Source organism: Octopus sinensis, linkage group LG15 (genome assembly GCF_006345805.1).
Source record: "Octopus sinensis linkage group LG15, ASM634580v1, whole genome shotgun sequence".
Classification (NCBI taxonomy): Eukaryota; Metazoa; Mollusca; class Cephalopoda; order Octopoda; family Octopodidae; genus Octopus; species Octopus sinensis.
Genome location: NC_043011.1, coordinates 41,780,395 through 41,803,239, shown reverse-complemented (window position 1 = coordinate 41,803,239; position 22,845 = coordinate 41,780,395). Strand labels below are relative to the sequence as shown.

Genomic DNA, 22,845 nt, shown 5'->3' with positions numbered 1-22,845 from the left:
TGATCTCTCTCTCTCTCTCTCTCTCTCACTCACTCTCTCTTGTTTACAGTGAAGCTTAGGCACTATGAAAGAAAATGGAACACCTATGTGGTGGACAGACCCCACCCCCCCAAACACTTTCTCCACTTATCCCATACCAACATCAAAAGATGCACATGATGATGGTGATGATGATAATAGTGCTGATGATGATGGATATGATGGTACAGCTGCTGCTGATGGTGGTGATGATGGTGATGATGGATATGATGGTGGTGGTGGTGGTGATGATATTGATGGCATATGAATATGCTTATGCTTGTTTGCAGATTTTCAAGTACACACCCACACATACATTTACATAAACTGGGCGATTGATTAACAGAGCTGTCGGGGGTGGGGTTTCAAATAAAATGTGTTATGATATTTGTTTCTCAAAAAAAAAACTTTACTTTTCACCTTTTGGAGGTGTTGATAAAAAAACAAAAAAAACACCAGCTGAGTGATGGGACAGCCCTCTTTCTCTCTCTCTAGCTGTCACATACTGGATGGATGCTCCACTTAGCAAATGATAGAAGGGTCTAGAAGGCACTCAGTGTCTACTGCTAAATGGGCACCTAACACAATTACTGAAAGAATGCTAAATACTGCTGAGTCATCCATGACTGCAAGTCGTGGCCATTGTTTAAGTGTGTGGGTATTTATTTAATTATTTATCTATTATCAGCTGTTTGTAGATGAAACACTAAAATTTTCATGTCATAATTTTTCCTGTGCAAAATCATTCTAGCTATTGCAAGGGCTCAATGAACGGTTTTTAAAAAAAATTATTTCAGAGATTTCTTTCTCCTTGATGGCTTGTCTTCACTATGACTGGTGAGCATCATCCCTGCAAGTCTATACTGAATGGTTGTTGATTCTCCTGAGTTCCCCACCCCTTTGATGAGTTAAGTTAAGTTAAGTTAATTTTTTGGCTCAAAAAGCAAAAAGCAAGGCCATGTAGGGGGACATGGAGTTATGTACAGGGAGGGTGTTCATGCAAAGAGTTCAGGCCATTTCTGGTCAAGAGAGACTTTGAACCGAGCGGTCATCGGCATCTTCACTATCTCGTCCGGCAGCTTATTCCACAGATCCGCAACCCGGACAGAGAAAGCCCCTCTCCTTCGATTGAGATGAAATCGTTGCAGGGCTTTTCATCCCACAGGGTATCCAAAGATCAGCCTCTTCATCAAACAAGCTTGGCAGAGAAGCCAGCTCAGTTACCAAGAACCTGACTGTGTAACAGGTTGAACTGGGTTAGATGTTACCAGGAGCAGAACAACAACCTGACGAGTGTGTGGTCATCTGTGTATCATATTGTAAAATAAATAAATAAATAAATTTACTGTGGTATAAGCCCAGATAACATCTCTTGTGAATGTGCTGTGTTGTTTAAAACAACAAATTATTTTGGTAGCAGATGGAAACTATCCAACAGTAGCAGTGAGTATTCAAGATATGCATTTCTACATTTTTGCACTTTGTCAGTAACGTGTATCAACTGCCATCTGGCACCTGTGCAGGTGGCACGTAAAAAGCACCCACTACACTCACGGAGTGGTTGGCATTAGGAAGGGCATCCAGCTGTAGAAACATTGCCAGATCAGACTGGGCCTGGTGCAGCCTACTGGCTTCCCAGACCCCAGTTGAACTGTCCAACCCATGCTAGCATGGAAAGCGGACGTTAAACGATGATGAAGATGATGATGATATATATATATATAGATGCAGGTGTCTGTTAGTTCAGGATTGGATAAAAATGCAGTGCATTCAACCACACACATTGGGTAATGTTTCACATGGAATCATTTACATGTAAAGTGATTAAAAACATATGCTAAATTCATTCTTTATCTTCTTCCTTATCTCATACACACACAACCACCATTACCACAACCATCATTACCACCACCACCACCACCTCCTCTTCCCCTTCCTTTGTGCAGAAGATTAAGGGGAATGAAACAGAGTATCAACTACATAAGAATGTGTAGTGCTAGAAATGACAACAAGTTGATTGATAAACTAGAGAAGGTCAAGTGTGGCAGTTAACGTTATCAACGTTTGGGGGCATCAGACATAACAGAATATGCATTGGGTTGGTCAGTGGCAGACCACAGTATTGTAGTCCGATGAGAAGCTTCTAATCCAAGAAATAAGAGAGGAGTGTTTAGAGAATGAGGGAAAAGATCCTGGCTATACTGACCATAGCTAAGTCATATATAGGAGCATATACTTCCTCTGTTGTCATAGCTATGGTCAAGATAGCCATTGTCATGTAGCAAGGGTGTAATATACTGAGGTGCTTCTTAGCTTTGTTGGTCACAGCAAGGAGGTACCAGAAATGGTGTAAGATTCTGTTGTTGTTGAGTGAAACGATCATCATTGATTTTGCAAAAGTCCTCAAGAGAAAAGAATCACTTGAAAGCGATGTATGATGGGTAGACTGATAGATCTGGCCTAACAGAAGCCATTGGGGGTTGGTTCAGAAACAGAGGTAAGAGGGGAAATAATGAAGAGGATAAAAATGATGGTTGCTTAAAAGTGATTTCATTGACTTGAGTGCCATAAGTCAGTTGCTGGCAGTGTCAGAGAGACAGGTGCATCATCATGGAGAGCAAACATCACTACTCCTGTATGACTGTCACTCTCCCTCTTTTGGTAGGCATGTCAGATATGGACTCTCCTTGCAGAGGTACAGAGAAAGATAGAGGCAGAGGATAGGAGATACTATCACAACATTTCAGACATCTTGTCATTGGATCACATCACGAGTAGGTTTGTGAAACCATCCAGCATACCCATGGCCTCTATGGAGATCTTCTCACAATGAAAAAGAAAAGGAAATGGAGATGGTATGGCCATGTAACTAGATCCTTGCAAAGACCATTCTTTAAGGAACTGTGGAGGGGAAAAGAAGGAGAGGTAGACGGAGGTAAGGATGGATGGACGAAGTCAAAGAATGGACACAGATAAGGAATTAGAAGAGATCTGGGTTCTGGTACATAACCACAATGGATGAAGATTCTCTGTACGTGAAGGTACAAAACAAATACAAGGGGGAGAGAGAGAGAGAGTGAAAGAGAGAGAATAAGGATAGAGAGACGAAAAAGGTAGGTGGGTAGGCAAGCGTGTTGGAGTGTAAGAGATGATTAGAGATGGGAATTGAGGGAGATACAGTGAATATCAGTTGCTATGAGGAGGAGGGGGGGGAGAGAGAGAGAAAGAGAGAAAAGAAGAGCTAGTGTGTGTTTGTGAAGAATTTGGTAAAGCAATGTCCTACCTCTCCAGTTCCACCACATGTACCAATTTCACCAACGGAATTTCCTGGCTATTTCCCTTCACACAATTGAGCAAAATTTCGCCGTGGTTAGTGGTACTGTTCAAATCATCAAGGAGCTCCTTTCGTCCCTGGATATGTTCCCGAATCAACGCTTCAGTCCCAGTAACGTCATTCGGGATTTCCGTTTCTTCGTATCGGGCAGCGAGTTGGTCTAGTGAGTGCGTGATGTCGCTGACATTTGTTGAAAATTTCTCACTTGCCTGATTAAAGAATAACAAGAAAGAAAGAAAAAAAAAAACTAGAATAGACGAGGCTCTCATGGTTATTTTGACAAACAATGAGGAATTAGGAATACAATGGAGAGGAATGGAAGCAGAAAATATATTGAAAATATTGGCTTCAAGGCCAGCAATTTTGGAGGAGAAGCTAAGCTGATTATATTGACCCCTGTGCACAACTGGTACTTATCTTATTAACCCTGAAAGGAAGACAGGTGAAGTTGACCTTAGTGGAATTTGAACTCAGAACAGAAAGATGGACAAAATGCCACTAAGCCTGGTGGTGCTAACAATTCTGCCAGTTCACCATCCTAAATATATATTTAAAATATTGAAGAGTAAATTTAATTTTTGTGGTTGCTGTAGAGAAATTTCAATGGATTGTTATTAGATTTTTGAATAAAAAGGGGTAAATTAAGTTTATAATTAGAAAGATGTAATTGAGGGTTATAATTAAAAGGGGTCAGTTTAAGTTTGTAAGTACTTAGACTTAGGTCTTCCATGAAACCCAAGACCCATAAGGCTGGAGCTTAACTAGATTTTCAATGTGCTGAGGTGATTCAAATTACAACAATCCCTCCTGTAAGGAACACCAGTCCATTGTAGGGTTAACTTCCCAGCTACTAATGGAACTCACAGCTGAGTGGATTGGAGTAATATGAAACAAATTGTTTTGCTCAAGAACACAAGGCACTGCCCTGTCCAGGAGTGGAAGGAAATATGGTTGTTATGTTGAATAATCAAGGATGATGATAAAGAAGATCCTTCACTGGTTCTTTTAACTGTATTAATAACATTTCTGGGAAAGGTATGTACATCTCAACTTCCACATATTTTATTTGTGATTATGTTAGATTCATTATTTTACTGCTTCATGGCATTTTTTGCAGCTCTTTATGTTCTGAGTTCAAATCCCACCAAGTCAAGAGTTGAGAAAATGAAAGTACCAGTCAAGAACTGAGACAGATGTAACTGACCTGCCCCTCCCATCAAAATACTGGCATGGTGTACCAAAATTAGAAAGCAGTATTCCACTACCAGTCAGTAAATGAAATGAGTGCATGTATGACATGTCAGAATAAAGGAGCTGACTCCCTGTCCTAAGTCTTAGTATTATACATAATCTTTGTAGGTATTAGTGACGTGTAGATGGAAGTGGGAGACTTGCTTAAGGCTTTACTCTTACATAAGGTATCACAATAAGACAGTTACTTACTGCTCTTTGCTCGATCCATTCCTTGTGGTCGTATTCAATTTCTCCACCCAAGTCTTTAGTGAGTTGGCTAGGATCAATATGTTCATGTAACTCTTCTTGGTTATTGCACATAACAACCTGCAGATATAAATAGAAACATATGTGTACATATATATATATATTACACACACACACACACACACATATATATATATATATATACATACAGAGTTACTGCACATAAATACTCTGTGACATAAATATAGAGAGTAACATATACATCACCGATAATCACACTGCTTTATACCTGGAGTGCATGTCTCAACACATCTCCATCAGAAAATTACTATTTTTTAATCTCACAACAAGAGATATTCAGCAACAATACTTTGGAGTAAAGATTGTTTGCCAACATAACATGGCAGTCCTGGTTTAGGACGAATGTTGCTGTAATTTAGCCACAGGAGACATCATCTCCAGCTGGTTATATGACACAGATTACAGGGACACAGATCATGTCATATAGCCAGCTGGAGATGATGTCGCCTGGGGCTAAATTACAGCAACATTCGTCCTAAACCAGGACTGCCATGTTATGTTGGCAAATAATCTTTACATCTCCATCTTTCTCTCTTTTCTTTTCCAACTGGGGTATTCTTGTATCACCTCTACTGCAAGACACCTATCTCTTTTTCTTCTGTTATACTTCTGTCAACTGACACAAGGCCCCCTCCTGCAATATCACTCCCCACTCTCATTTGAGGGATCTTTGCCTTGCAAGTTACTTGGTGATCCTGCTGGTGACACATATAAAGCACCCAGCACACCCTGTGAAGTGGTTGGCATTAGGAAGGGCATCCAGCCACAGAAACCACCCCAAAACCGACAATAGTGCTTGGCACAGTCTTCTGGTAGGCCAATTCCGGTAAAAAATCATCCAACCCATGCCAGCATGGAAAACAGCTGTTAAATGATGATGATGACAATGATGTTGATGATAATATACAGTTACTGCATGTAACACCCTGGTGACATGATGTAGAACATCATGTACATACTTACACAACACACATATAAGTATGTGTAGATCTATAATTAATGCACATAATAACCTGGTGACACATAGAAAGGACTATGTAAATATATATGCATAAACACATGCAGTTATTGTTGCATAGCAACTGGTGACATATGCAGAGAACCAAGCATTACACACACACACACAGTATATATATATATATATACACACACACATATACATATATATATACATATATATTATAATGGGGGAGGATGGTTTAGGGGGTTACTCTGGGTTTTCCGCACATAAAAGGTTTGGCCTTATGGCATATCATCAAACCCCAAATCTGTTGGCCTAAGACCTATTCAAAATATGAACAGGGAAATGCTGAAACCCAGGGTGACCCCATAAACGGGCCTCCCTCATTATAATATTAACTGCTCTATATCTTAGAGAGTGCTTCTCCTCCAGATTTATGTTTTTCTACAAATGATCCTATATATATATATATATATATACTGCCTAACTGGCACATAAAAAAAACACCATTTGAGTATTGCCGATGGCAATGCCACCTGATAGTCCCATGCTGATGGCACATTAAAAGCACCATTCGAGTGTGGTTGTTGCTAGTGCAACCCCAGTGGCCTGTAAAAAGCACTATTCAAGCATGGTTGATACCTGTACCACCTGACTGACCCTCATGCCAGTGCACATAAAATGCACCCACTACACTGTCGGAGTGGTTGGCGTTAGGAAGGGCGTTCAGCTGTAGAAACATGCCAGATCGGATTGGAGCTTGGTGCAGCCATCTGGTTCGCCTGTTCTCAGTCAAACCGTCCAACCCTTGCAGCATGAAACCAGACATTAAACAACGATGACGATGATATATATATATGTATGTATGTATGTATATACACACATGAATCGTAACACAATGAGTTCCATCAGAAGCAGCGATGGACTGATAACGTGTTCAGAGAGGAGATGCTTGTGCTCTTTCAGTTACCTCAGAGACCCCCTAAATAAGATTTAACCCTTTCGTTACCAACCCGGCCAAAACCAGCTCTGGCTCTGTAATACAAATGTCTTGTTTTCATAAGTTCTGAATTAAAAATCTTCCACCAAACTGTAGTCACAATTTATGTTCCTAACACTAGCTTAATGATAACTAAGTTATTTTACTAAATTCTTTGTTATGTTTAAAGTAATTGAAAGAAACACTGAGCATCTCAACAGAAATATGATAACAAAAGGGTTAAAGTCACCATGATATTTTTAACCCTTTTGATACCAATTTGTCTGAAACTGCCTCTGGCTCTGTAGTACAAATGTCTTGTTTTCAAAAGTTTTGAATTAAAATCTTCCACCAAACCTGAGTCACAATTTATGTTCCTAACACTAGCTTAATGATAACTAAGTTATTTTACTAAATTCTTTGTTATATTTAAAGTAATTGAAAGAAATACTGAGCATCTCAACAGAAATACAGTAACGAAAGGGTTAATATCATGAGCATGGAGGGTTGAAAAGCAGAGGTTTTTAGGTGGTGTCTATCTTCTCCACACTGGTCCAGTGATCTGACACTACAAAGTACCATGCAGCAGGACTGAACCTGAAACTTCATTGTTGCAAGGCGGGGTTCTTAACCATACACCCATGCCTGTATGCTTCCGTGTGTGTGTGTATGTGTGTGTGTGAGGGTGTATATAGGTATGCATGTATATAAAATTTGATGTTTGGTGGTGTCATCACATTTGATATAAATCAATAGAAATAAGAGGAAGCTGTATGCTGTTACAATCAACTTCCAATCATCTTCCCCGCCTCTCCCATCATGCCGTATCCAACAGATAACTCATGGAATTTTTGACAGTCACATCTAATGCCTAGAAATATGTTCAAATACATTCACACACACACACACACACATAAAGAGCAGTCAATTAAATTCCAAGCGTCTGTATAATATGTGTTTTCAGGGTAGTAACAGTGAAGATATTTTATCAATGTTACAACAGCAACACCAATATTGAACACAATAACAACAACAACAACAACAACAAAGTCAGTTATGACACAGCTAATGATGACACTAATTGCATCAAAATAGTGCTTGTCCCCTGGCAAATGTATACCTCTTCTCTCTCTCTCTCTCTCTCTCTCTCTGGGTATATCACACGCAAACAAATATCTCTCACTTTATTACACACACATACACATAATATATATGTGCATATATAATATCAATAATACAATATATACACATAAATAATATATATAATGTATTTATAAATAATATATGTAAATATATATATACATATAGGTTTGCTGATGCAAACGGGAGGAGGGAAGGACTCAAAACATGAGTGTGTGTATATATGCTTTTATTTGTTTCAGTCATTTGACGGCAGCCATGCTGGAGCACCGCCTTTAGTTGAACAAATCGACCCTAGGACTCATTCTTTGTAAGCCTTGTACGTATTCTATCTGTCACTTTAGCCGAACTGCTAAGTTATAGGGACATTAAACACACCAATATCAGTTGTCAAGGTACAAACACAGACACACAAACATACACACACATATATATGAAGGGCTTCTTTCAGTTTCCGTCTACCAAATCCACTCACAAGGCTTTGGTCGGCCCAAGGCTTTAGCAGAAGACACTTACCCGAGGTGCCATGCAGTGGGACTGAACCCAGAACCATCTGGTTGGTAAACAAACTACTTACCACACAGCCACTCCTGCCTCTCTCTCTATCTCTCTCTCTCTCTCTCTCTCTCTCTCTCTATATATATATATATATATATATATAGATATATTAATATATTATTAATTTTTAGCAGAAGCAACAGAGTGACTCAGGGTTGAGAGTTTCATGCATTAACACTTATCAAAGTTTGATAAGTGCGAACATACAAACTTTCGACTCATGAGTCACTGTTGCTTCTGCTAAATATTAATAATAAATGTCTGTGTGTGTATGTATTTGTATACATATTATATATATATATATATATATATATATATATATATATATATATATATATAGAGAGAGAGAGAGAGAGAGAGAGAGAGAGAGACATAGCTATGAACAGCCTTAGTTATGTGTGTGTGTGTCTGTCTATATCTCAATATATAGATGTGTGTGTGTACCTATCTATTCTCGTTTCCTCACACTTTCTTCCAATCCTCTCCGCCATCTTTCCTATTTCTCATATCTAACACACATACATACACACACACATTTCTGTCTGTCTCTGCTTGTCACACATTCTCCCCGTTGCCCAGGGCAACAATCTCTCTGAGACTTACTATACAGCGCCACCTCTATAAAAACATGTTTACACATGTTTGTTCCATATACATTTACAGCTAAATTCAATTTAACAAACCCAGCAGTAAAGAAGTTAATGTGATGAAGAGTTACATGTCCATCATAGGTTGCCGATCCTAATGATTTTTATCAGCCATCATGGCTGGCTTTCTACTGTGACAATTAACGCAACAGCAAGGTGGGGGAAAAAAAAAAACTATAAGTAAATAAATAAATTAATAAATTAGTAAATAAATATGAAATTATTAAAAAAAACAAACAAAACAACTGTTTGAAATCTATATTAGTCTGGGTTACATAACTGTATATGTGTATATATGAATATACATTTATATATAGTTATTAATCTAAGTGTGGTGTGTGTGAATATATATATAATATATATATATATATATTATGTGTGTGTGTGTGTGTGTGGTGTGTGTGTGTGTGTATATATATATGTATATCTCTCTCCTCTATATATATATGTGTTAACATATATACATGTATATATATATATATATAATAAGTATATATATATAAGTATATATACATATATAAGTGTGTATATATATATATATATATATATATATATATATATATATGTATATATTATGTATGTATATATATATGTATGTATATATAAATAATATATTTATCTATGTGTATATGTATATGTATATATGTGTGTATATATATATATAATATATATAAGATAGATATATAATATATATATACATATATGTATGTATATATATAATATGTATATATATATGTATATATATATGTATATACACCTCACTTTGGTTATTGCTCTTTTGAACTAAGGCTGACCTGGGGGATAAAACAAACTGGTTTTTCCACAACTATTTTGGAGGGAGGGGAGCCGATTACATCAATCCCAGTGCTCACAGAACAGCCAGCTCATGAAATTAGGGTGCGAGTGGCTGAGCACTCCACAGACATGCGTACCCTTAATGTAGTTCTGAGGGAGACTCATGTGTGACAGAATGTGGCAAGGCTGGCCGCCCTTTGAGTGCAGGAACAATTCATTTTGGCCAGCCTGAGTGGACTGGAGCAACGTGAAATAGTGACACAGTGTGCCACCTGGAATCAACTTGCTGTCTTATAATCATGAATCAAATACCCGAATAACTAAGCTACATGCCTTCACCACATAGGTGTGTGTGTGTCTGTGTGTCTATGTACAACTAGTGGAGGCGCAATGGCCCAATGGTTAGGGCAGCGGACTCGCGGTTTCGATTCCCAGACCGGGCGTTGTAGTGTTTTATTGAGCGAAAACACCTAAAGCTCCACGAGGCTCCGGCAGGGGATGGTGGTGATCCTGCTGTACTCTTTCACCACAACTTTCTCTCACTCTTACTTCCTGTTCTGTTGCACCTGTACTTCAAAGGGCCGGCTTGTCACTCTCTGTGTCACGCTGAATATCCCCCCGAGAACTACGTTAAGGGTACACTGTCTGTGGTTGCTCAGCCACTTACACGTTAATTTCACGAGCAGGCTGTTCCTTGGTCGGATCAACCGGAACCTCATCGTCGTAACCGACGGAGTGCTTCCATCCATGTACAACTACTTAGAAACCTAAACCATTAGCAAAACCTGGCTCATACAACTAAGTCCCACTCGATATTCCAATTGACAGCCAGAGTTTGCTTTAGTTTTCTTACACATGGATAAACATTTATGTACGTTAATATTACTCTCTGTGTGTTAGTGTGTGTGTGTGTGTGTGTGGTGTGTGTGTGTGTGTGTGTGTGTGTATATATATATGTATATCTCTCTCTCTATTATATATGTGTATATATACATGTATATATATATATATATATATAAGTTATATATATATAAGTATATATACACATATATATGTGTATATATATATATATAATATATATATATATATATTATGTATATATATATGTATTATATATATATGTATGTATATAAATATATATGTATATATGTGTATATGTATATGTATATATGTGTGTATATATATAATATATATATATATAGATATATAGATATATAGATATATATATACATATATGTATGTATATATATATATGTATATATATATGTATATATATATATATGTATATACACCTCACTTTGGTTATTGCTCTTTTGAACTAAGGCTGACCTGGGGGATAAAACAAACTGGTTTTTCCACAACTATTTTGAGGGGAGGGGGTAGCCGATTACATCAATCCCAGTGCTCAACAGAACAGCCAGCTCATGAAATTAGGGTGCGAGTGGCTGAGCACTCCACAGACATGCGTACCCTTAATGTAGTTCTGAGGGAGACTCAGTGTGACAGAATGTGGCAAGGCTGGCCGCCCTTTGAAGTGCAGGAACAATTCATTTTGGCCAGCTGAGTGGACTGGAGCAACGTGAAATAGTGACACAGTGTGCCACCTGGAATCAAACTTGCTGTCTTATAATCATGAATCAAATACCCGAATAACTAAGCTACATGCCTTCACCACATAGGTGTGTGTGTGTCTGTGTGTCTATGTACAACTAGTGGAGGCGCAATGGCCATGGTTAGGGCACGGACTCGCGGTTTCAATTCCCAGACCGGCCTTTGTGAGTGTTTATTGAGCGAAAAACACCCTAAAGCTCCACGAGGCTCCGGCAGGGATGGTGGTGATCCCTGCTGTACTCTTTCACCACAACTTTCTCTCACTCTTACTTCCTGTTTCTGTTGCACCTGTACTTCAAAGGGCCGGCCTTGTCACTCTCTGTGTCACGCTGAATATCCCCGAGAACTACGTTAAGGGTACACGTGTCTGTGGAGTGCTCAGCCACTTACACGTTAATTTCACGAGCAGGCTGTTCCATTGGTCGGATCAACCGGAACCCTCATCGTCGTAACCGACGGAGTGCTTCCATCCATGTACAACTACTTAGAAACCTAAACCAATTAGCAAAAACCTGGCTCATACAACTAAGTCCCACTCGATATTCCAATTGACAGCCAGAGTTTGCTTTAGTTCTTACACATGGATAAACATTTATGTACAGTTAATATTACTCTCTGTGTGTTAGTGTGTGTGTGTGTGTGTGTGTGTGTGTGTGTGTGTGTGTGCGCGTGTGTGTGTGTGTGGTGTATGTGCGTGTGTGTGTGTGTTAATATATCACTGTCATCATCATTGTTTTGGTGTCTCCTTTTCCATGTCAGTGTGAGTTGATTAGAATTTATCGGGAGAAGATTATCAGCCGCTGGATGCCCTTTCTGCCACCAACCTTTACTTGTTTCCCCTGTAAGGTAATATTTCCTGATGGCCAGACAGCTTTTAACACAGAAGACTGGAAATGAATGACACTGCTTGTATGACAGTGACACTCATTTACAACCATCATGTGATGTCAAGACAAGGAGACAAATGCATATGCAGTCACACAAACACACACACACACACACACCACAAGATGGGTTACTTTCAGTTTCTGTCTGTGTGTCAAATCCACTTTGGTCAGACTACGACTACAACAGAAGACATTTATTTGCCCAAGATGCCATTCGATGGGACTGAACTCGAAACCATGTTGTTGAGAAGCAAACTTCATAATCTCACGTCCATACTATATATTCTTTTATTTGTTTCAGTCATTTGACTGTGGCCATGCTGGAGCACCACCTTTAACTGAACAAATCAACCCCAGGACTTATTCTTTGCAAGCTTAGTACTTATCCTATTGGTCTCCTTTGCCGAACCTTTAAGTTACGGGGATGTGAACACACCAACATAGGTTCCCAAGTGATGGTGGGGGGACAAACACAGACACATAAATATATATATATATATCCCTCTCTCTCTTTCGGAGAGGCACTGAGCAGCTATACGCCCACATACACACACGGCAGTAACTTCCACCTACCGAATTCAATCACAAAGCTCCAGTCGGCTCGGGGCTATAGTGGAAGACACTTACCCAAAGTGCCACGCAGTGGGACTGAACCCAAAACCATGTAGCTAGGAAGCAAGCTCCCTAACCACGCAGCCATGCCCGCGCCTATATATATATATATATATATATCGTTCATCGTCCGTTTTCCATGCTAAACGATGAATGATATATATATATATATATTATATATAATATATAATATTATATATGTGTATGTATGTATGTATTTATTTGTATTATTATCGTATTGATTGATTTATATAATATTTTTGCATGCTTTTGATGTTCTAATTTGTAAAATGAATAAATAATCCAACATTATAATATCTGTAAGTTGATGAAGAAGCCAAATTTGTTTCTCCATTTTCTTATTTGTATTATAAATTTACGGTAAAAATATTTCTTTACCTTCACCGTTTAATACAATAAACGACTTAATTGCATTGCAATTAAAACATTTATGTATTAAGAATTTGGGTCCATAGTGGGTTACACCCATAGCCCCTATCTTACTTTTATATATATATATATATATATATATATATGTATATCATCATCATTGTTTAATGTCTGTTTTCCATGCTGGCATGGGTTGGACGGTTTGACTGGAGACTGGCAAGCCAGGAGGCTGCACCAGGCTCCAATCAACCACATTTGGGTGCTGCTTTTTATGTGCCACCAGCACAGGAGCCAGTTGGGGGTGGGGATGGGTGGTGGCATCGACCCTGTTTGGATGGTGCTTTTTACATGCCACCAGCACAGGGAGTCAGTCAGAGATTAATTTTTTATAATATTTATAGAGGGAAGACTGTTAGACACCACCGGAAGGATGCTTGAGGGCCACATGAGGCTCCAGGACCCTTGGTTAAGACTATGTAAGACAGCATACCTTAAACTCAAGCTCTTCTTTAACAAACTTGGAGCGGAAGTCAGCCAGAGCTCTTTGTAAGAAGCCATGGGGCTGAAGTAGGAACACCACTTGGATATGTGTCGGGAAAAATGCCTGGAAAATAAGGAAACATAAAAGACATTTGGTGAGAAGATCAAAAAAATGAAGAAGGCATAAATGTCAGAAAAATGTCAGAAAAATTAGGAAATATAAGAGTTTGGAAGAGAAACCATAAAAGTTATGCAATAAAGAATGCATTTTATAGTTATTTTTACTTTTGGTAAATGATGTCTATGTGTGTGTGTGTGTGTGTGAAAGTATGTATGTGTGTGAGTGCATGTATATTTGGTATATATTGTGTACTTGTGTTTGTATATGTGTGAGGGCATATTTAGTATATATTTGTGTGTGTGTGAGGGCATATATATATATATATTTGGTAAATTGTGTGTGTATGTGTGAGGGCATTTTTGATATAATTGTGTACATGTGTGTGTGTGTGTGTTTGTTCATCTATACGTGTTCATGCATGTGTTGTGTGTGTGAATGTTCAAATGTGTGTGTGAATGTTCAAATGTGTGTGTCTGTATGTGTTTGTTCATCTGTGGAAATATGTGTACTTATGTATGTATATATATTACATATATGTGCACATGGTAATGTGTATACATGCATGAGTTTATTTCAGCATACATTGTGTGTGTGTGTGTGTGTGTGTGTGTATATATATATATATATATATATACATATAGTAAGATACAATAAGATATTAAGATTAATATATATATACATTGTAATACAGGTGGTCATAGCAATTAAACTAAAGCTAAAATTAATAAACCAGGGTGCAAAAATAGCATCTACGATTGCTAGAAATGAGACCAAAATTTAACTTGAACAGCCACACACACACATTTATATATATATATATATATATATATATATATATATATATATTATATATATATATATGCATTTGTGTGTGTATGTGTATATTTATTTCAGCATGTAGCACAATTGTGCACATATGCATGTGTGCATTGCATTTACATATTTTTTGCTTTATATTATTACATTGAAGTTAGAATGTTCTAGATGTCTAAAAAGTAGAACATAAAGCCACGCTTCTTAAAAGCCACCTAAAGTTTACAAATCGAAAAACAGAGAGGAAATATTTCTTTGCTTGTCAAAGAATATTTAAACTGATTTCTTCTGGGAGAAAATAAATAAAGGAAAAAAAACACACCAAACAAACAAAAATATATTAAAAAATAAAATAAAATCTACACAAGTTTTTTTTTTGTTTCTTTATATTTTTATTAATTTTCAATGGTTGAGTAAATTCTGCTGTAGAGTAAGTGTTATGTGTGTGTGTGTGTATATATACACTTGTACACACACACATATATACACATACGCTTCTACAAACAGATGTATACTAATACACACACATATACATAAACACATGCACATATACATACATGCACAAAAGTAAAGTATATGTACATATATATATATATATGTATATATATATTTACATATAGAAACACATTTATTTGAATATATATATTTATATACACCCATACACACACATATAGAAATGCGTATGTGTGTTTGTTGATTGAATGGTTTACATAGTATGTTGTGACAGCAGACATACATGCACCACACACACACACACACACACACATACTTTCACTTCCCACTGCATATATGTGTGTGTGTGTGTGTTGAAGGTGGTGTATAATTGATGTCAATATGTTGTGAAAGCAGCCATGTTTATATCAACACAGCGGTTGTGGCTTAAAGCAAATTCTGACTGAAAATGTTTTCTAAATACAACACTAGCCCGTTCTCATATAATGTGTATATAAATATTGCGGTAATATGTGTGTGTGTGTGTGTGTATATATATATATATATATATTATATATATATACTGAATATATACCGTCATATTTTGTGTATATACAATACTGTGTGCATGGGTGTATGTGTGTATATATATATATATATATATATATATACACACATACATACACAAGGAGCCTGAACAGCCCTTCAGCTGATCAGTTCCTGTCAAACCGTCCAACTCATGCCAGCATGGAAAATGGATGTTAAATAATATATATATATATATATATATATATATATAACATCTTTTGAGTTAGAAAATAGAGAGGTCTAATCGATACAAATTAATTTATTAATTAATTAACATATTCACCTACAATTGTTTCATTTCACAAACAAAATTTCCCATACCTTGTATGGGAAATCATTAGGATGTACAAAGGACAATACAAGGATTACATTAAGATACATTTGGAATAGCCAGAATATATATATAGTACATATAATATTTGTAAACAAACCAGAAGGCTTTGTAAGTTATGGAGGTAGAGTGACTATGGAAATCTATTAGTACAATAATAACTATATGATAATATATCATAATAATAATAATATATATACTCCAATTCATAAAATTTGGTTGAAATTGATGGGTGAGCATTTGGCCCAATCAAATGTACAAGGAGCTGTGTAGGCATTGATTTGTGGGTTTGATTCTGGCTGGGGTTGGCTCATCATTTTTCAGTCAATTGTTTATATACAAATGTCACTTTAAATTGGGGGGGCTAATTCATTACATCAACTCCAATGTCTAACAGGTATCTATTTCCTTGTGATGACAGACTGGCTAATGATTCTGTCAGTTCACTGTCTTGATGATGATGATGATGATGATAATAATAATGATAATAATGATAATAATGACAACAGTAGACATATCACTAGACATGTCAGGATAAATCAATTGTTAAGACATCATTATTATTATTAGTGACGAGAGCGAGAGAGAGAGAGAGAAAGAGAGAGAGGGAGGGAGAAAGAGAGGGAGAAAGAGAGGGAGAATAGGTTAAGAAAGGAAGAAAGAGAGGAAAAAACAAACCAAAAACCCCAAACAATTTTGTAAGTGGGGAGGAGAAAAGGTTTGAGTAAAAACAAAAAGCCAAAAGAAAAAAAAATCAATGAAAATGATGTAATGGCTGTAATTTCTAAATTCCATGGGACACCATAACAAGTTGTGTGAATCGATTGAATTTTGACCAATCAATTTAGTTTGAAATTGATCAATCACCTTCCAGACATCAACATAAGACATCACACACACATACACACACACAATTTGATTGTAACATCTTGGAAACAGAACCTCCTTGTTATTTTAAGTTATATATATGTACTTATTAGACAGGCAAACCATAGTGTATGTGTGTGTGTATGTATATATATATATATATATATATATATATATATATATACATACATACATACATACTATAATTTGCCTGTCTAACTGTCAATGTATTTCCTCACCTATCTAAATAGATCAGACCTTGCATGCATGTATGTGTGTGTGTATGCACATATATCACACACGCATACACAAATACAGTCACACAAACATATTGATTTGTGTATCCTTATATATAACTATGAATCTATCAATGTACATAACTAAGTGAACTGATTGACCAATTGATTGATTGACAGTCTGCCTGTCCACATGGTTAGCCAACCACCCTGCTACCCAACCATCCACCATACCATTCGAAATCTTACCTCTACTTATATGTACACCTACCTACCCACCTACCCGCCAATGCAGTAGACTATGTTTTGAAGGAGAGTTGGCTGCCATCTAGCATGTCTAGACCAGAAAGAGGCTCCCCACTTGATTGAACATTACTGTTGGTGATGGGGGCAGATGCAATGAAGTTGTGGTGGTGGTGGTGGTGTTGGGAGTAATGTCTCTAATGGTAATGCGCATGCACGCACGTACACACACACACACATCAGAGAGATCTTCTGGAAGAGGACAAAATCCTTCATGTTACAAATAACTTTACAAATAACAAAACCCAGCTCTCCTCTCCGAAGACTTGTACTTCCAAAGCATTTAATGGATGGTAGGCACAGTTCCTCTTGGATAAGACACAAACCTATTGCAGGTCAGGCCTTGTAGGTGGGGACATGCACTCTTGCAGCACATCACTACATCCACCATTTGTCAGTATTTCCTTGGTTCACCCTGAGCGACCCTCTAAGCAGTGTCCCAGTCAGTCTCCATCTCTGCAAGATACTTCCTTATCTGCAGTGATCATTCATTTCATTCATTGTTCGACCGTGGAATTTACTATGTTATGCCAGACTTCACGGTCCATCATAGCATTACAGAGGTCCTGTTGCTGGATGCGTGTATCCCTGGAGATTACATCAGGGTAGGAGAGTGTACACCCTCTGGTATCGCGAGCAGATGGCTTCCAGAGGAGAAGAGTAGAAATTATCTCATTTTCAGCTCTACAACAATGTCCAGCAAACTGGACGCTTCTACCTTTCACAAGAGATGATACAGGTGGTAATTTCCCATATATTTGTACTTTGGTTGGGTGACGCTTCCATAAGAAATTTTGAGCTCTCATAAGGAGGCGAGTGTAAGTTCCATCCAACAGCCTCTCAAGCTTCTTTGATAACGTCCAGGTTTCTGAGCCATATAGTAGAATTGGTTCAACTGTGGCTTTGAAGATTTTAAGTTTGAAATCTCTACTTAGCTTTGATGACCAGATCTTATGCATATCATTACAGGCTGACCAGTGATCATGATGCAAGTGGTCAACCAGCATGAGCCATCGCCCCAGCTGGATCCTCAGAGAAGAGAGGAAAATATGAAGGATCCAACAACTTGAATCGATGCTTTTAAATTACAGAACTAGCAGGAAGCATCCCAGTTTCTGAGTATCCAACCAATGGTACCCCATAATCCTGTGAAGTACCCTGGTACCAAAGGAGTTCTTAAGGGCCTCAGACACTGTAAATCTCACAACTATAGATCAGGACAGGGAAGATCAGAGACCTAAAACCCAAACCTTTGTCCTCGTGATCAAATTTTGGCAGTGCCAAATGCCTTTGTCCAGTGAATCCATGACTGCACCATCCATGTCCAAGACTTTTTAAGACTTTGGATTTACAGCTAATGGGTCACATTGCTGAGACGAGTGAATCAGGGAATTGCTTTATCACTGCAATGGAAGATTTAAACGTTGAATTGTAATTCAAAGACAATGGTTGGCAGTGAAGAATTATAGAACCATGTTCTGCTACATAATTTATCTTTATTTCTTACTTGTCTCAGTCACTGACCCCTGGTGGTTATTTTTATGCTTGGTACTTATCCTATGAGGTTATTTCACCAAACCACCAAGTTATATGGATGTAAACAAACCAACACAAGTTGTCAAGCAGAGTGATGGACAAGCATAAACACATGCATGATGGACTTCGACACAGTTTCTACCTACCACATTTACTCACAAAGCATTTGTTAGCCTGGTGTTACAGAAGAAGATACTTGTCCAAGGTGCTATGCTGTGGGACTGAACCTGAAACCACATGGTTGCAAAACAAACATTTTAAACCTCACAGCCATGCTGTTGGGTGTTGTCCACAGCACATATCCCTAGACAACCATGGAACAAGACGAATGCCTGTATTTTACCCTACTGTGTAGCACCTTGAGCAAGTTTTTCTACTATAATCCTGGGTTGACTAATGCCTTGTGTGTGTGTGTGCATGTGCGCACATGTGTGTGTGTGTGCATGTGTGTGCATGCATGTGTTTGTCCACTCAAAACTGCTTGACAACCAGTATTGGCTTGTTTATGGCCATATAACTTAGTGGTTTGGCAAAAGAGATCAAGAGAGTAAGTATTAAACTTAAAGAAAATAAGTATAAGGGTCAACTTGCTCAGTTAAACCCTTCAAGGCGGTGCCCCCACCTAGAAACAAATGTAAAAGGATTCAATGAAGAAATGATGCCATTGGTTACCAGCTGTGTCTGTCTGTTTGTCTTGTCTATATCTACAACATTTTGATGTGTATATGTGGACTGTGTGTGTGTGTGTGTGTATGTGTGTGTGCTAGTGTTAATTTTTGTGTGTGTGTGTGTGTGTGTGTGTGTGTGTGTATGTGTGCACACATGTGAGAGTGTGTGTATGAGTGCATGGGAGTAAGTGAGTGTGTGCAAGTGAGTGTACATGTGTATGTATGAGTGTGCATGTGTATGAGTGTGAGTGTATGCTTGTGTGTGTGGGTGAGTGAGTGCACATGTGTGTATGAGTGAGTGCACGTGTGCGCTTGACAGTTCTGGTGAACATTACTTTAAAAATTAATGTTGACAAAACACGATTCAGATATTTTATCTAACACAACACACACACACAATTAGACAATAATTAATAGGGAAATATATAGCAGGCCCCTTAATGCCCTCCCTCCCATACCGCACACTGTCCTGACACCTTCTGGAAGAGGTGTGCACAGGAAGAAATCCCATGAGATAGCTAGTTTTGGTGAAAACACATTTAATTTACACCTACAGACATTTATATAGAAAGGCAAGTCAATGAGGAGCCACTAAGTGGTCAGAATAATTGCTAGAAATAACAAGAATATGCAACAATGCAAGAAGGGGACACTTTAATGCGTATGCCTATATATGTAAGAGTATATTTGTGTATGCTGCGACAAATATGCATGTGTGTATGAATGTAATGTGTATATGTGTGCATATGTGCCTGTGCATGTGTAATTGTATGTGTTTACACACACACACACACAAGATTTTAATGAGACGAAGAGCAGATGTGCAGCACATAGTAACAGATTAACAATTTTAATGTTACACATAATATCAACAACAGCAACAACAATAATAATAATAATAATAATAATTTCTATTGTAGGCACAAGACCTGAAATTTTTGGGGAGGAGATAAAGAGATCACATCAACCCCAGTGCGTAACTGGTACTTATTTCATCAACCCTGAAAGGATGAAAAGCAAAGTTGACCTCGGTGGAATTTGAACTCAGAATGTAAAGATGGATGATATGCTGTTAAGCATTTTGCCTGGTGTGCTAATGATTCTGCCAGCTCAAAGCCTTATTATTTATTATCATTATTGATAATGATGATGATGATAATAATAATAATAATATAATAATAATTTCTATTGTAGGCACAAGACCTGAAATTTTTGGGGAGGAGATAAAGAGATCACATCAACCCCAGTGCGTAACTGGTACTTATTTCATCAACCCTGAAAGGATGAAAAGCAAAGTTGACCTCGGTGGAATTTGAACTCAGAATGTAAAGATGGATGATATGCTGTTAAGCATTTTGCCTGGTGTGCTAATGATTCTGCCAGCTCAAAGCCTTATTATTTATTATCATTATTGATAATGATGATGATGATAATATAATATAATAATAATAATAATCCTTTCTACTAAAGGTACAAGGCCTGAAATTTTGGGGGAGAGGACTAGTAGATTATATCGACCCCAGTGTTTCACTGGTACTTAGTTTATCAACCCTGAAAGGCTGAAGGGCAAAGTCGACCTCAGCAGAATTTGAACTCAGAATGTAGTGACAAGTTCAAATTCTGCTGAGGTCGACTTTGTCTTTCATCCTTTTGGGGTCAATAAATTACAAAAATAATAATAATAACCAAAAACTGAGCAAATATAAAGATCTTGAAATAGAAATCAGCAAAATGTGGAACCTGAAGACTAAAACAATACCTGTTGTCATAGGTGCCCTGGGAATGATAGCGAAAGGGGCTGATTGCTACCTAACTCAGATACCAGGAAACCCCAAAATGGCAGAAATTCAAAAGATAGTGCTCATGGGAACTGCTTATATCCTACGCAAAATACTTTCTATGTAATCTCAGGGTTTAAAACAAACATAACTTTTTTTTTTTTAGACATTCACTAGTACAACACCAAAAAAAAAAAAAACCAAACATATGGCACACTAGGCATAACAACAACATGAACTTCCAACCTGTTGTCTCCTGAGGTCTCTGGGTGAGACTTGGAGCCAACTTGTACAAATAAAAATCAAAAGTCAAACAGAATAATAATAATGTGATATTGGTGAGAAGCACTTACCGACAGCTTTAATAATATACTTTTCACTGTACCCCAGCCATCATTGCGTTTATCTAAAATGATTACGAACCCTTTTTCTACTTCATACAACCTGAAAGAAACAATGAATGGCATATAGAGATATAGAAACATGTAGACATACAGACAGACATAGAGACAGACCCCAATATCACAAAAAGGGGCTCTTTGTTTCTTTCATGCTGTTATTAAATACTCATGAGGCTGTATATACTAATGCAAAAATACACACACAAACAAATGTGAGTATATATATATATATATATATATATATATATATATATATATACATACATACACACAGGGTGTTCAAAAAGTCTCTCCACAGTGAATTTTTTCAGTGAACAGATTATTTTGAAGGGACTTTGGCCACTAAGATCACCTGTTTTAACATTCCCAGGCTTATTTTTTTCTGGGGAGCAAGTAAAGGATAAGTGTACAAGAATCGCCCGAAAACCATTAATGAGTTAAAAGATGCAATAATAACCTGCATCATACTGCATCAGAGTCTCCCAGATGTATTTCAAAACATGTGTAGAAGAGTCAACTTATGTATTGAAAATGAAGGACGATGCTTTCAACACCTCTTATAAAGTTTTTTAAAGTCTTGTAAAGTCTAATATATTCATTTGTAGTCTTATACCATCTTATAAATATTTATTTTGCAACAAAATACTTACTGCGGAGAGACTTTTTGAACACCCTGTCTGTGTGTGTGTATATATATATATAGAGAGAGAGAGAGAAAGTGAGAGAGAGAGAGAGAGATAGAGACTCTAAGATGCACATATTTATGTGTGTGTGTATATATACAGACACACACACACACATATATATATATCATCACCACCACCATCATCATCTTTAA

The 22,845-nt window shown here is 37.4% G+C and overlaps 1 protein-coding gene across 21 annotated transcripts in view; it reads right to left on the bottom strand.

Moving 5' to 3' along the window:
- LOC115219718 (guanine nucleotide exchange factor DBS) overlaps positions 1–22,845 on the bottom strand; it is a 387,397-nt gene that overhangs the window by 141,423 nt on the left and 223,129 nt on the right. For all 21 annotated transcript variants that reach the window (XR_005002229.1, XR_005002230.1, XR_005002231.1 and 18 more), the window contains 4 exons: positions 21,960–22,050; positions 13,944–14,057; positions 4,796–4,912; positions 3,302–3,561 (listed from right to left, as the gene is read on the bottom strand). Coding sequence is in view for 18 of the 21 variants with exons in the window: in XM_036509664.1 (XP_036365557.1) it covers positions 3,302–3,561; positions 4,796–4,912; positions 13,944–14,057; positions 21,960–22,050 (582 nt within the window). In the remaining 3 variants the exon portion in view is untranslated. The remainder of the gene's footprint in view (positions 1–3,301; positions 3,562–4,795; positions 4,913–13,943; positions 14,058–21,959; positions 22,051–22,845) is intronic.